The 16,475-nt window shown below is 40.4% G+C and overlaps 1 protein-coding gene across 2 annotated transcripts in view; it reads right to left on the reverse strand.

The window, feature by feature from the left end:
* The window catches only part of SEL1L (SEL1L adaptor subunit of SYVN1 ubiquitin ligase), a 64,129-nt gene that overhangs the window by 29,611 nt on the left and 18,043 nt on the right, over nt 1–16,475 (reverse strand). For both annotated transcript variants that reach the window (XM_002719616.5, XM_089322701.1), the window contains exons 4-9: nt 11,472–11,639; nt 9,888–9,993; nt 8,936–9,098; nt 5,000–5,053; nt 4,806–4,865; nt 225–306 (exon numbers count right to left, since the gene is read on the reverse strand). In XM_002719616.5, coding sequence (XP_002719662.3) covers nt 225–306; nt 4,806–4,865; nt 5,000–5,053; nt 8,936–9,098; nt 9,888–9,993; nt 11,472–11,639 — 633 coding nt within the window. The remainder of the gene's footprint in view (nt 1–224; nt 307–4,805; nt 4,866–4,999; nt 5,054–8,935; nt 9,099–9,887; nt 9,994–11,471; nt 11,640–16,475) is intronic.

The following is a 16,475-nucleotide window of genomic DNA, read 5'->3' on the forward strand; positions in this document are numbered from 1 at the left end:
AATATTCTATAGATTATAAAGTAGTAATCTATTCATAAAGGAGACTTGTTCCCATAAAATATTTAAGAAGTGAAACCCAAAGCAAAATTAAAGAAAACTGTACTTCATCACCTAATTTGAAGATGAGATATGTGAAAGAGTCATTCAAGATACTTCAAGCAGTACAACAAAAACACAGGACTTTAAATTTTTTTTTCTTAGTAAAAAGAATAAAAAATATATACCATGATTGGCAACAAGCCGATAGTGAGTCAATGCAGATTCACAACTCTGGAGGACTCCGATGCCAGCCCAGTAGCGGTATCCCTGGAAAACAACTTCAGGTGAGAAGACAGGATTCCCAAGCTCCCGTGGCATTCCTCTAGAAGTGACAACGCTGACTCTAGCCAGAATGTGGTCTGTTGTCCTTCCACTGAAGCACACTTACACTTCATTTTTCCCGAGTCTTAGGTTTTGAGGTAGCTTGCTCAGCAACGTCCACAAGCAGACTACAGTTAAGAACTAGGAAATAAATAATAAAGGTCCTACAGCAATCAAACTAAACACCAAGGGCTCTGTGGGTGAAGTACGGACATTTTACCCGTAAGAGAAAACAGGCTCGTGCTTAGAAGGAATTTTAATCTTATTTTAGACACAATTTTAGCAAAAATGAACTAATTTTCCAAACTAACAAAGCAGTAAGAAATTGGCAAAATAAAGAAAATAGGACTGGGGCTAGTGTGTGGCACAGTGGGTAAAGCTGCCACCTACAGTGTTAGCATTTCACATGGGCACTGGTTCGAGTCCTGGCTGCTCCTCTTCCAATCCAGCTCTCCACTATGGCCTGGGAAAGCAGTAGAAGATGACCCAGGTCCTTGGGCCTCTGCACCCTGTGGGAGACTGGGAGGAAGCTCCTGACTCCTGGCTTCTGATTGCCGCAGCTCCAGCCGTTGTGGCCAATTGGGGAGTGAACCAGCAGATGGAAGACCCCTCTCTCTCTCTCTGCTTCTCCTCTCTCTGTGTAACTCTCACTTTCAAATTAAAAATAAATCTTAAAAAAAAAAAAAAAAAAGAAAATAGGACTACTGGCAGCAGGCCCAGTAACACCAGCAATTAACAATTTCAGAATAAGAACAAAAAGCAAAACTCTAACAAACTTTAACAATATTTAGGGCATTATGTATAAAAACATGTAAACATGTATAATATTTAATGTTCTTTTAAAAAGTATTTGAAAGGCAGAGAGAGACACAGAAGAGTCAGCAATACAGAGTACTCCCCCATCTACAGCCTTTTGCTTCGAAACTTCACATGTCTTTGGCCAGGCCAAGGCTAAAGTCAGGAGCTAGAAATGTGATCCAGGTCTCCTATAGGGATGGCAACAAGCCGCTTTTCTGAACTGTCACCACTGCCTCCAAGTTTATGCATTAGTGGGAAGCTGGAGTCAGAAGACAGAACTGGGAACTGAATCCAAGCACTGTGATTTGGATTTTGGCATCTTTACCATCAAGCCAAATGCCCACCCCTTTCAACGTTCTTACTGTGTAGCCATTTCAACTGTGGCCAATGTTAATTTTTTTAAAAAAATTTTTATTTAAGTTATACAAGTTTCATGTATTTCACATATACAGATTTAGGAACACAGTGATACTTCCCACCCATCCCTCCCTCCCACTCATGTTCCAACCCTTCTTTCTACTTCCTCTCACATTCCTACTCTTAATTTTTACAAAGATCTATTTTCAGTTTACTTAATGATCATATAGTTGCCCCTACACTAAATAAAAGAGTATGAAGAAAAAAAAATGCTGTCATCAACGGAAGAGATAGGGCTGCAAACAATCATTGAATCTTTTTTTTTCCCTAAGATTTATTTATTTATTTGAAAGTCAGAGTTACACAGAAAGAGAAGGAGAGGCAGAGATAGAGAGAGAGAGTGGGGGGGGGGGTCTTCCATCCACTGGCACACTCCCCAAATGATTGCAACAGCTGGAGCTGTGCCGATCCAAAGCCAGGAGCCAGGAGCTTCTTCCGGGTCTCCCAAGCGGGTGCAGGGGCCTAAGCACTTGGGCTACCTTCTACTGCTTTCCCAGGCCACAGCAGAGACCTGGATCAGAAGTGGAGCCACTGGGACTTGAACTGGCACCCATATGGGATGCTGGCACTGCAGACCAGGGCTATAACCTGTTGCGTCACAGCGGTGGCCCCAATCATAGAATTTTAAAATGTCCACTTTACTCCAATACATTTTTGGTACTCTATTTGTTACCTTGGATCAGGGAAAACATATGGTATCTGTTTTTTGGGGACTGGCTAATTTCACTAATTATAATGGTTTCCAGTTGTGTCCATTTTGTTGCAAAAGACAGGATCTCATTTTTGTTTTTACAGCTGAGTTGTACTCCACAGTGCATATATACCATAATTTCTTTATCCAGTCAATAGTTGATGGACATCTGGGTTGATTCCATCTCTTAGCTACTGTGAATTGTGCTGCAAATGACCATGGGGGTACAGATAACTCCTTTAGATGCTGATTTCATTTCCACTGGGTAAATTCCCAGGAGTGGGATGGCTGGGTCATATGGTAATTCAATATTCAGATTTCTGAGGTATCTCTACACTGTCTTCCACAGTGACTGCACCAGTTTACATTCCCACCAATTAAGGTACCTTTTCCACATGTGCAGCTATCATTAAAGAAGCCTGGTAGAGCAAGTATTGTGGTGCAGCAGGTTAAGTCGCCTCTTGGGATAACTACATCTTGTATTAGAGTATTGCTTCAAGTCCTGGCTACTTTGCTTCCCTTCCAGCTTCCTGTTAATATGCCCAACAAGGAAGCAGATCATAGCTGAAGTGTTTGGGCCTCAGTTACCCATGTGGGAGACTCAGATGGCACAGGCTTTGGCCTACTGCAGCCTTGGCTCTTGTGGGAACTTGGAAAATGAACCAACAGTTTAAAGATACATCTCTGTTGCTCTCCCCCGCCTACCCCCTTTTTGGTCATTTTGCCTTTCAAATAAATAAATAAATAAATAAATCTTTTAAAAAATGAAGAATGATGAACATACTAAACCTATCAAAATAGTTGACATGTTTGCCATACAAAAATATAATCTCTTTTATTTCTTGAGAATTCACTTGAGTTTTTAAATTATTGTTTGAGGAATAAACGTTAATGTAGACTAGACAAACAAATGGAACAAATGTTAAATTAGCGAGGGTTGGTTCAGAAAGTCAGAGTAACACCCTTGCTTTTCAATTGTTTAATCTCTTTCAGTGGCTTATCCTGGTAACAGGGCAAAGTCCAAGCTCCTGGGCAAGACAAGAGTTCGTTCACATCATCCACCTACCTGCTCATCTTTTGAACTACCTGGCCTTCCACTATTCAGCACATCAAAGTTCCTGTACTTTTTTGCAGACACAATGTTCCTCCTGTCTCTGTTCCTTTGCATTTACTGCTCTTGCTGCCTGGGCACTGTTTTCTTTTGCATGCATTTATTCCTCAAAAAAAAAAAAAAAAAATACTGCAACTGCCTCTTTCTTCAGAAGTATCTCCTCTAAATCCTATTCCCTTCCAATCCCAGAGTGCCTTAACATTGTTACACAGCAGTTTAATGTTCTCCCTACTTATGTCTCCCTTTCTGGATTAAAAACTCATTGGGGGTTAGGTACTGTATTTCATTCATATTTGGAACCTCAATGATAAACACTAAATAAATGTTTTTTCAACACATGTGAGTAAAATGAGCTAGGATCCACCCAGCTTCTACTGAATTTTCTTTCTTTTTTAAATCTCATATCCCATCAGTGACCAACCCTGTAAATCTTTTCCAGATTTGGGACCGGTTTTTCTGCTTTCAGTCTCATTTCCACTCAGCCTACTCTTAACATTCTGGAAAAAGGAACTTAACAAATTCATTTGAACACAGTAACATGTATCAGAGATCATATGATCTACCACAAATCAATTTAAAAGCAGAAGGAAAATTAAACCCCTTAGCAGAAAAAGAATTAGTTGGAAAGATTGTTTTTTAATTTACCACTAAGTTATTTAAGGGACTAATGCTGTCTAGTAATACAGGAGAGTTACTCTTTAATGTCCCTTATAGGACTCAGTTTTCTGTATAGTAAGTCCTTCAGCAATGTCAATGTCAAATAGAGTACCTAAAAGGTAATCAACAGAAGTGAAATTGACACTTTGAGATGCAATGATTTCGAACAGTTCTTGTCTCCACTGTTGAAGAATGTTTTGTTTTTCTTCATACTATTTGTTGAATTCTTTACTTAGGGTAGCGTTAATGTGTATGAAGTGAATTAAAAATTGATCTTTGTAAGAAGTAAGAATGAGGAGAGGGGATAAGAAGGGTGGGAGTATGGGTGGGAGGAGGGTATGGTAGGAAGAATCACTCTATTCCTAAATTTGTATATATGAAATGCATGAAGTTTGTATATCCTAAATAAAAGGTTTCTAGGTTAAAAAAAAAAGTCAAATGTAATGATAATCCAATCTAAAAATGGTTCTGATAAGCAGTTTCAACTTAGAGAAAATTCCTTTCTTTTTGAGAGCCACTTGTCAGATCTCTATTTTAAGGGCAATCAGACAACCTACTCATTTCAAAAAAAAATTGTGGGCACTACAAATTTTAATTCACATGTAGATTACGTTTGTAATATTGACAAGAATTTGAGAAATGCTTAAGCAAATATTTGCTTTTAATTAATAGAAGCAAATTCCCACTATGAAGGTTGGTAAAGCGGACACTGTAAATTAGAAATTCTCCTACTACTTGATGTTATTATTCTTCCACTGAAGTCATACTTACCAAAACCATGTGTGCTATTAGATTGCCCCCCAGAGCTCCAAAAGTATAATACACAAGGGCCTATGAAAAAAAAAGATGATTACTAAATATACAGGCACACTTAACTGCTATTATTATTTATTCAATTAATATTGCAATATGCAATAAGGTTTTATTTATTTATTTATTTTGCAATAAGGTTTTGATAGTATTACCTTTGCCTGACTTGAATTAACACCTAGTCCAGAGGCATAGAGAAAGCCAAGAGCCTGAAAATAAAATGATAAAAGTAAGCATTCTTTCTTTGGTGAAAGTTTATCCAAGGCAGACATAAGTATGCAGTATGGAAGATTTAAACATTTTTATTGCTAAAGGATTTGAATGCAAGAGTGCAAAATTATTAAGAAGCTTCAGAAATCCACTTAGCATTCTACAATTAAATGTAACTTTAAACAAGTAAAGTGTAGCTTCAAGACTATGACAAGTTAATAAAATATTAACTAGAAAACAAAACTGAACACACAAAAACATGACTTTTACTTCAGTTTATGAATGGCCATCATGAAGACAAAACAATTCTTATATTTTATACCAAGATTATTTCTCTATCTAAGGAGAGTGGCATACACTATGAAAAAGGGTAAGAGATTAGCAAGATAAACCTTTCCAGGAATAAAAAGAAGTAGCAAGGACTTGAGTTGAAGAGATTAAAAGAGAAAGATCACTTAGCGATGCTAGCATACACGTGATTTTCTAAAACTGTCCCAACAACCAACTCACAGTAAGGTTCTACCAGTACTTTGCCTTCTGTGGATCATATGGTGACACAAAAGTATAAGCTAAAGGTTATTTTTTCTCTCTCTTTCTCTCTCTCTCTCTCTCTCTTTTTTTTTTTTTTTTTGATAGGCAGAGTGGACAGTGAGAGACAGAGAGAAAGGTCTTCCTTTTCCGTTGGTTCACCCCCCAATGGCCACTGCGGTTGGCACGCTGCGGCCAGCGCACTGCACTGATCCAAAGCCAGGAGCCAGGTGCTTCTCCTGATCTCCCATGTGGGTGCAGGGCCCAAGCACTTGGGCCATCCTCCACTGCACTCCCGGGCCACAGCAGAGATCTGGACTGGAAAAGGAGCAACTGGGACAGAATCCGGCTCCCTGACCGGGACTAGAACCCAGTGTGCCGGAGCTGCAGGCGGAGGATTAGTCTATTGAGCCGCGGTGCTGGCCAAGTTTTTTTTTTTTTTTTAATATTTATTTATTTATTTGAAAGGCAGCATTACATAGATAGAGGACAGACAGGGAAAGAGAGGTCTTCCATCTGATGGTTCACTCTCCAATTGGCCACAATGACCGGAACTGCGCCGATACAAAGCCAGGAGCCAGGAGCTTACTTCGGGTCTTCCCACGTGGGTGCAGAGGCCCAGGAACTTGGGCCATCTTCTACTGCTTTCCTAGACCATAACAGAGAGCTGCATTGGAAGTGGAGCAGCTGGGATGTGAACCAGCGCCCATATGGGATGCCGGCTCTGCAGGCGAAGGCTTTCCCCACTATGCCACAGGGCTGGCCCCAATCTAAAGTTGTAAGGTGTGGCAGCGCCTGCCAGTGCTCAATACTCATGAGTGCCTCTACATTTCTCATCCTCTGCATGTGCTGGGGCTGTGGCTAGAAGGGATATAAGACGTTTTGGGGCTTGGCCTTTAAACATGTCCCTAAGAACCCTCTGGCTCTCTCTTCTCCCTTCCTGATGGCTTGGAGACCCATGTTTTGGATGGTGTAATTATAAGATGGAAGCAGCCCAGGACCAGAAACCACCACACAGAAGACAGCACTGTGGACAGGAGAGCTGTATCAAACCTGGCTTGCAGTGCTCAGCTAGTGATTCCAGGGCTTTGTCTGTTGTATCAGCTTGAATTAAGTACCCTGAGAGAGTGCTTTGCAATACGTAAAGTGTTATGGCATTGTAAGGGTCTATTATCAGAGGGAAAAATGCCTTATAAAATAAAACCATTCTTCAGAGTAGAAGGTTTTGAAAATAAAGAATATATGTGTAAATTTTATTTAAGTTGATTTATGCAAAGAAGAGAAAAGGACTTGGAAAACAAAGGGAAGCAATGGAGACACAATACTTATAAACTAACAACTAAAAGAATACAGAAGAGCCACAGACTTGTTAGGTATTTAGTTCTTGGGCCATCTTCTACTGCTTTCCCAGGCAATCGGCAGGGAGCTGGACTGGAAGTAGAGCATCCTGGACTAGAACCGGCACCCATATGGGATACCAGCACAGCAGGCAGATGCCCAACCCATATGCCACAGTGCTAACCCTGAGGTATTTAGTTCGAACGAAGACAATGGGTACAACTCCTGTTACTGATTAATGAGTCTGAAAAACAACTTTCTCTGTGATTGAAATTTTTCCTGCAGCTTGAGTAATCCTGGATGATTTGAAGGCATTTAAAACCAATGTTGGGGGCTGGCACTACGGCGTAGAGGTTAAGCCTCCACCTGCAGTGTCAGCATCCCATATGGGCACTGGTTTGATTCCTGGTTGCTCCACTTCCAATCCAGCTCCCTGCTAATGTGCCTGGGAAAGCAGTGGAAAATGGCCCAAATGCTTGGGCCCCTGCATCCATGTGGGAGATCCAGAAGATCCTGGCTCCTGGCTTTAGTCTGGCCTATTTGCAGCTGTTGTGACCATTTGGGGAGTGAACCAGAGAATGGAAGATCTCTCTGTCTCTCCCTTCCTCCATCCCTCTCTCTCCCTCTCTATAACTCTGCCTATCAAATAAAATAAATAAATCTAAAAAAAAAATGTGATGGTCTCCTAGATCCTGGTGTCAATCAGTACTAACAGCACCAACTCTAGGTGTCAACCTTGGAATTACTAATGCAGAAACAACCAGATACCACATATTAACTGAAGTGATATAATGTGGAATACAGGACAATGCTTATAACATAGCCTAGCCAAAAATATTTTACTTGAATTTATCAGCTTGCAGCTGTGAGATCTTGTTTACAAGAAATGTAGGCAAAAAGAAACATGTCCAAGGACACTATGAAGAAGGAGAGATAGGACACTCTACAGAAAAACTGTTCCTGTCTCTAACATAGGAAATAAAAAAAGGCAGGAGGCTAACTCAGAAATAACAACCAAATTAATGGTATAGTTGTAGACTGATTACTAATGGTTTGAACAAAATGATACAAAGAAGTTTTTGGTTTAACACCATAGAAATATAGTGAGTGTAGGTATTACAAGAAGCAAAAATTTGCTGGACGAGAAAGGTGAAAAACTTAATTGAAAAAAGCCAATAGTGCACTGGCATTGTGAGTGAGTTAAGCCACACTTGTGATGCCAGATCCCACATCAGAACACACGTTCAAGTCCCAGTTGCTCTGCTTCTGATCCAGCTTCCTGCTAATGCAACTGGGAAGGCAGCAGAGGTACTTGGGCCCATGCCACCCATGTGTGAGACCCAAATGGAGTTCCTGGATCTTGGCTCGTGGTCATTTCGGGAGTAAACCAACAGATGGAAGATTTCCACGCACCTCTCCACCAGCCTCAGTCACTCTGCCTTTCAATAATGTTTATTTAAAGAAAAAAGCAATAGTGACAGTGGCATCCCATTTTTAATAAAACATTTACTTACACACACATACACACACACACACGTGAAGAGAAAGGTCTACAAGGGCACACATGCACAAATATATCACCACTGCTCATATCTGAGTGGTACATATATGATGTTTACTTTCTTACTTTTGTTAGTATTTTTAGTTTTCTCTAATTGGCTGGTATGGTTTCTGTAAGAAAATATTTTTTTAAAAACACCAAAATTAACAACAGCATTTGAATTCTGGAAAAAATACAACAGTAAATTCTCTAAAAAATAATTACCTTCATATTTCCTTCTCTACAGATCTGATTTAGAAAACAGCAAATGTAATTGTGGCAACTGCAAAAATGCCTTCAAGATCTTAAATTAAGGAAAAAGTTTACCAAGAAGATTGGTAAAATGGTCTGCCACAAAATTAGTATTTATAGATATTTTATCTTCCAGTCTTACTTGTAAAAGAAGGTAGGATATACACAGAAAATAAACTGCAGTCAAATTATCAAGTGCTGCATGTATGTTGAATGTACTTACAGTCTGTCCCTTGGGAGAACCTTCCTCAGTCAGTTTCTCAAACATCTCTTTAGCTGCCTGGATATTCTGTGTCAGGTAATCACCAAACAAAAGGGCATAAGATACTCTCTCGAGGGCCTTGGTATGGTTCATGCTTGCTGCCTTTTGAAGATATCGATATGCTCTTTAAATGGAAGCATTAAAAAACAAATTAGGAATGTTTTAGAATTGCCGCAAGAAGTTTTTCCAAGACCTACTAAAATACAGTGCAAATAATTTGCTTTTGTTACAGAATTCCTCTGATCTTATTTCTACCAAGCCATACTACTTACATGTCTATAATATCCTGGCTATTTTGTTTTTACATAAGGTACCAGTTCTCTATGTTGTCCTAATATCTTGAAATAGTCTAATCACACTAGCAAATATTCTAAAACCTTCTATTTGAAGTTAACTAGATTTACAATAAGAGAAATATGATATGATGGTATGTAGTCAATAATCCAATGACAACTGTTCCAATTTTCTTCTTGAATCTTTGTATAGACTAGAACAAATGTCAGATGAAATTAAAATAACATAAAATGGCAGAAGACAATTGCTTGTTTTGTGTTCCTTCCAAGTATAAATTCCTAAATACAGGTAAAAAATTATAAAGCAAAACCAAAACACAAACACACTCAGCCACAATTCCCTTTACTTGGCTGATGTTATTTTGAATTCTGAATAGTACAGACATTCATGGTTCTTAGGAACTAAACAATTTTAATCAGTTACTTCTATTTTAGTCACTGTTCATTCTTATAAACAGAATTTATAACATTTTTATCCAACCAAGCTAAAATTTAATAAAAGCAGTGCCACTAATGCGCACTAATGGTAATGGTGCTTAGGAAATCCTCTGTCTCTGACATCACAGTTCAGAAACACGGCTTATCTTGAGGGGGAGAATGGACTTGGCAATGCTACTTACTCTCTCTTTTGGCTTTTCTTATTGCTTCCATTGAGGATTTTCATTCCAGTCTGATACATCATTTCTGCTTCTTGCATCTGTCGTCTTCTAGTAGCCTCTTCCTCGGCTAAAAACATAATGGTAGGTGCAGGTAAATGGATTTTAGTTCTATACCAATTATTTACCAAGCATGAGTATTCTTCCTTTAGCAGAGTCATACAAACACAACTAATGATATTTTATTAGTTCCAAATATGTCAAAGTCAGTAAAAATAAGGATAGGAAGCTATCAGAAAAAAGTACTTAGAAACACACTGCTGTAAATAAAGGATACTTTTGCCCTATCTGGAATGCTGTGTACTTTTACAAAGAGAAGTTTTGATTAAATATATAATAAGAACTAGAAAATTTCATTTCGTTTAATATCTTGATTTAATAGTCAAATTCACTAAACTTTTAAAAAAGACTTATTTGTTTGAAAGGCAAACAGACAAGGAGAGACAGAGATATCTCCCAACCACTGGTTTACTCCCCAAATGCCCCTAACAGCTCAGGCTTGGTCAGGCCAAAGCCAGGAGCTTCTTCCTGGTCTCCTGCACGGATACAGGGGCCCAAGCACTTGGGCCATCTTCTACTGCTTTTCCAGGCACACTAGCAGGGAACTGGATCAGATTAGCCAGGATTTGAACTGGTGCCCATATGGGATGTTGGCGTTGCAAGTGATGGTTTTACCTGCTACACCACAATGCCAGTCCCCACTACATTATTTCGCACTCACTGTTTCAACACTGAAAAAAAAAAAAAAAACTACAGAATTGTTATAAAAGATTTCCCAAAAACTATTTTGTTACTGTACTACAACATTTAAAATAGAAATTTAAGACTTATCAATATTGCATTGGTACCAATAATTATAGAAAAAGAATTGAATTCTTATTGCCAAATTAAAAAAAAATCTGATTATTAAACTGGAGTACCCAGTCATGGTTTCTTATACTAAAATATGGACTGTATTTGATGTTATCTCCCAAGAATGCTCAAATATTCTATCAGAGCCATTATTCTCTACTTCTGCTATTTGATATTAAAGGGAAGTGTGTCCAAGATTATCTGCTGTTCACAGAAAACTTTCCTTTCTGAAAATATAGATCAACTGTAGAGCTCAGCCCCTTTACACTGACATTTACATTGAGGATGGTTAAATAGACTATATTTGTCAAATGTTACCCTAGCACATCATACTTCGTTCAATATAGCTTTAAGAAAGTACTATTTTTCTTCTAATCACTATTAATCCTCATTGTAATGATCTGTTTCCATTATTGCCAAAAAGTGCTTTATGTTAATTAACTTAGCATCCTGCCAGATGTGTTTACAGAACACCCTGTGCACACCAACTGAAGACCTTTAAACAAGACAGGGATGTGATATACTGCTGAGCCACAGCCTGGAAATAAATACACTACAGGCTGCCAGCTCCTACAATCATTCCTTAAGACTACAACCATGTCACAACACAAACCACTTAAGACCAAGGAAGAAAAGATGCTAGAAAAAGGCCTTCAGAATGTTGCTCAAAACACAAAGCTACCGAGGAATACTTACTTTCACAAAAGCCCCATTTTTCGTCTGCCTTGTAGTCATACGTTGTGGCGCACCATAGTCTGCCATCCTCCCTCCCATCTGCTGTACATTCATCATACTCCTTATCCAGGAAGAGAAAAGGGAAATGGCAGGGCTCCCCATGGGCTGTGCCTTCAATGGCAGTCAAAGCTGGAAAGACAAGAAATAAAAATCTAAATGTGAACAGCACCTCTAGCATACATGGATTCAACACTTTATAGCCTTCATAATGTAAAATTTGTAATGGGGAATGTAAGAGGGTTTTTGATTAGGGATGACTTTGGGTTAAGTCAATTTAGTGAGCATGACTAATTGACCACTCTGCAACTAAATCTTGCTTAGACTGAAATTCTTCACTGGACCTAAGCCAAAAGGCCAAGAAGCAATTTTCTCAAGTTCTTTAGATACAACCTTAGAAGGTTAAAAGTCTTCTGTAGAACTCTTGCCCCACAAATGAGCAAAATATAAGGCCTCTTAAAAAAAAGAGGGGGGGGGGCTGGCGCTGTGGCGCAGCGGGTTAAAGCCCCAGCCTGCAGCACCAGCATCCCACATGGGCACCAATTCTAGTCCCGGCTGCTCCTCTTCTGATTCAGCTTTCTGCTGTGGCCTGGGAAAGCAGTAGAGGATGGCCCAAGTCCTTGGGCCCCTGCATCCACGCAGAGACCTGGAAGAAGCTACTGGCTCCTGGCTTCGGATCAGTGGAGCTCCATTTGTTGTGGTCAACTGGGGAGTGAACCAGTGGATGGAGGACCTCTCTCTCTCTCTGTGCCTCTCCTTATCTCTGTGTAACTCTGACTTTCAAATAATTAAATAAATCTTAAAAAAAAAGGCCAAATACAATTGAATTAATTCCACTATGAGCACAACTCTTTTTTTCCTAAGTGTTGTAAGTTAATTTATGCAATAATATGAAGTTATAAAGGAAAAATGGCCCCTTAGGCAAAGTTAATCACTTACATACTCTTCTGTGACCCACAGTATTTTATAAGAGTATTGATCTTATGTACTGAGGTTATAATTATCTTTCATCATATTCTAGCTCCTGCTAGACTTTGAACTTGTTAAGGGTAGAGTTTATCTCTTTAATTTACTCTAGGATTTTTTTTTCTAAGTATCTCTAGGTGCTGGGAATTACGCCAGATGCTGGAAATGAGGTGCAGCAGAGGTCTCTGCTACACAGAACTTACTGCCTAGCAAGGAAAGAGGCATTAGTGTACAGATGTTACAGAACAGAAGCCTCGACTGTCAGGAACCTGGGACTGACCTCCAAGAATGTGCATGAGATGGAGGGCATGAAAGGTTGTGGGGTACGGTGAGTAGAATTCCGCAGGCAGAGGGAACAGCAAGGTATAGTGAATCAAATGAGTAACAAAATAGACAAGAGAAGTGGCTAAAGGATCATGCAGAATTCAGAGTAGGGAGTTCTTTATAAGTCTTTTTTTTTTTTTTAAGATTTATTTATCTATTTGAAAGAGTTACATGGAGAGGAGAGGAGAAGAGAGGGGAGGGGGGAAGGGAGGGAGGGAGGGAGGGAGAGAGAGAGAGATAGAGAGAGTGTTTTCCATCCAATGGTTCACTCCCCAATTGGCCACAACGGCCAGAGCTGCACCGATCTGAAGCCAGGAGCTAGGAGCCAGGAGCTTCTTCCTGGTCTCTCATGCAGGTGCAGGGGCCCAAGGACTTGGGCCATCCTCTACTGCTTTCCCAGGCCACAGCAGAGAGCTGGACCAGAAGTGGAGCAGCCAGGACTAGAACAAGTGCCCATGTGGGATGCCGGCGCTTCAGGCCAGGGCATTAAGCTGCTGCACCACAGCACCAGCCCCCAAGTCTTTTTAAGTCTTAATAAGGAATTTGGACTTTTATCCTGAGAACAAAGGAAACTCACTGAGGAATTTTAAGTGGAGAATGGAATGGAGGAAAGAAATCAGTTTAAAGGTTGAGACACTAGTCTACTTGAAAGGTAACAGTAGCTTGGGAAGGGCAATGGAATCAAAGACAGGGGCACATTCAAGCGATGCTAAGGATGTAGACTTGGTACCACTTACGGGTGGACTAGATGTGTGGACAAGAGGACAGACTGCCAGGTATTGGGCTTCAGGTATGGGTAGATGGCTGCCCTTACTAGGGTACAGAATGCTAAAGGAGGATAGGCTACTGGGTAGGGAGGAAACAGAGAGAGAGAGACATGTTAAGTTTTGATCCTGCTATGTATCAAGTGGCTATTAAAAAATGAAAATGTGTTAGACATCTTTTTGATTGTAAGGAGAAAATTCTCAGCACATAGATAGCAGTTGATGCCAAGGGTAAGCCTAAGAACATCAAGTGAGAGGTAGATGAGACCAGAGGGCTAGGACAAAGCCTAGAATCCCACATAATAGATTTGAGTACATGTCAACTCCATTTGTTGCTATTATTTATTTATTTTTACTTAAAAAGAGTGACAGAGAGGGAGAGAGAGGGGGGCAGGCAAATGCCCTTCATCTGCTGGTTCACCTCCTAGAGCCACCTGGAACTCCCACCTGGGTAGCAGGGACTCAGCTATCTGAGCCATCATCTGCTGCCTGCCAGGATAACGCTCACAGAAGCTGGATCAGAACTGGAGCACCTAGGACTTGAACCAGGTAATCTGATACAGGACACGAGCATTTAAGATGCTAAGTCACACGCCCACCCTCACTGGCTGCTTTTACTTGGAGACTTTAATTGGGTAGCAAAGCTTGTTGATGAAGAGTATAGGTTCTAGAGTCAGAACACCTGATGCAAATCCTACCACTTCCTAACTGCATTTTGAGCAAAATAATCTTTTTTTATCTATAATTTTATTTAGAGATAACTTTCTTATCTCCAAACAGGAGTAATATTTCTTTTTAAAAATTATTTTATTAATATAAAGAGAACAGATTTCATGTACTCCAAGAAAAGCACACTTCCCTCAATCCCTTGCTCCTTCCAATCTCCTTCCTCCTTTCCCCTCTTCATCAGTTTTTGCAAAGACATAATTTTAATCCACTGTATATTCACAGGCTTAATTTGCCACCAATCGTAATATTTAACAAAGGTAGGAATACCACAGTTCCACAGGAGTATAAACAAGGGCTAAAAATGACAACCATATCTCAAAATGATCATTTCATTCCTACATATTTTTTGTATTCAGAGGTATAGCCACCATTAGGTTTACCAGGTACAACAAACATGAGAAGTCAATCTACTATGCAGGCTGAACAAAGGGGAAAAGAACACCCTGGAGTCACTGATGGCATAAGACCCAAACTGCCTATCCATGGAGTTCCGGTTATATGAGCCAAATAAACCCCTGTTCTGCCTGTGCTTGAAGAATTTTCTACTATTTGCAACAAAATATGTACCTTTGAAAATAGCTTCCTTTTACAATGGCTATAATATAGAATTACCACAAAGTAATCACTCCTCGGTTGATGGCCATCTATTCATTTATTTTCAGCAATTGTTTATGAGGTGATTTGCAGAAAACAACCCACTGTTGTTATCATTTGATAGGCTTGCTTGTAAGCTAGACCCTTGGTGTCTGTGGACTCAGATTTTAGGAGAGTTCTCACCATTCTAATTTATAGAAATGAATCCCTATGCCTAAATGTTTGTACAAATATGTGGTTATGCTTAACATCTGTTTCCCTCTGGCAGTCTACAATTCTAGGCAGAAGGCAATTATATGACAAATCCCTGGTAAAAACTCCAGGCACTGGTCTCTAAGAGCTTCTACGGTAGACAGCATTCCACATGTGTTGACAGCCTACAGCTGGGGGAATCACCTGCGTCCAGAGGACTCCCCTGCAGAGGACATCTGGCAGTTTGGGCCTTGTTTCTTCCCGACTGCACCCTTGCACCTTTACCTTGTGTTGATTTTGCTTCACATCCCTTCACTGCTGTGAACATAACTGCATGCCAGCTCCTCTGCAGCCTCCTAGCAAATCATCAAACCTGGGCATGGTTGTGGGGACCCCCAACACAGCTGTTACCCCACTTGTGATGACAGAAATATGGCTAAAGCAAGGTTTGGGAAGAGGAAGATACGGGTAGGGCATGACGATTCCTCAGTGCTGATGCAGTCATGGGGTCATCCGCGGTATGAAGCAGCAGCTGAGCTGCTGTCTGCTGTGAGAGGCAGAGATCATCTGTGGAGTTACACAATGACAGTCAACTCCAGGAGAGCTGGCTTACTGAATTCCTCAGATGTTTCTGGTCCCTCTGGCTAAAGCGAGGGAAAAAAACAATAGCCCAGGTAATGCCTTTCATTATTTGTTCTCTCCTGATGAGAGGAGAAAAGGTCCCCAAATTCAATGGGATATGCTAAAATGTTTAAAATTTGCAATGTTCTCAACTTCAAGTTGGGAGAAAAAAGTTAAATCAGGTCCTGGAGCTGGAGCAAAATTTAAGATAAAAAATCAGGAAGAAAAGGGAGGGTCACCACTTGAAATACCCATATTCAATACTGGAATGCTTGAGCGGAAATCCTAGCTCCACTTCCAATTCCAGCTTCTTGCTAATGCTCACTCTGGGAGGCAGCAGGTGACGATTCAAGAGCTGAATCTCTGCCACTCAGCGGAGACTGGAATGAGTCTGGGCTAGTGGCTTCAGCCCGGCCCAGCTATGGCCGGTGCAGGCATTCAGGGAGTCAATCTTGTGGATGGAAGGTCTCTCTGTCTCTCTTTCAAATAAAAATGAAGTTAAATAAATTATTTTGAAAGTGAGAGAAGGCAATACTCCAGAAACTTTTTTTTTTAACTTGACAGGTAGAGTTATAGACAGTGAGAGTGAGAGAGAGAGAGAGAGAGAGAGAGAAAGGTCTTCCTTCTGTTGGTTTACTCCCCAAATGGCCGCAACGGCCAGCGCTGTGCCGATCCGAAGCCAGGAGTCAGGAGTCAGGTGCTTCCTCCTGGTCTCCCATGTGGGTGCAGGGCCCAAACATTTGGGCCATCCTCCACTGCCTTCCCGGGCCACAGCAGA

This window comes from Oryctolagus cuniculus, chromosome 20 (assembly GCF_051225735.1).
Source record: "Oryctolagus cuniculus isolate XC-2025 breed Fujian yellow rabbit chromosome 20, ASM5122573v1, whole genome shotgun sequence".
In the NCBI taxonomy this organism is placed as follows: domain Eukaryota; kingdom Metazoa; phylum Chordata; class Mammalia; order Lagomorpha; family Leporidae; genus Oryctolagus; species Oryctolagus cuniculus.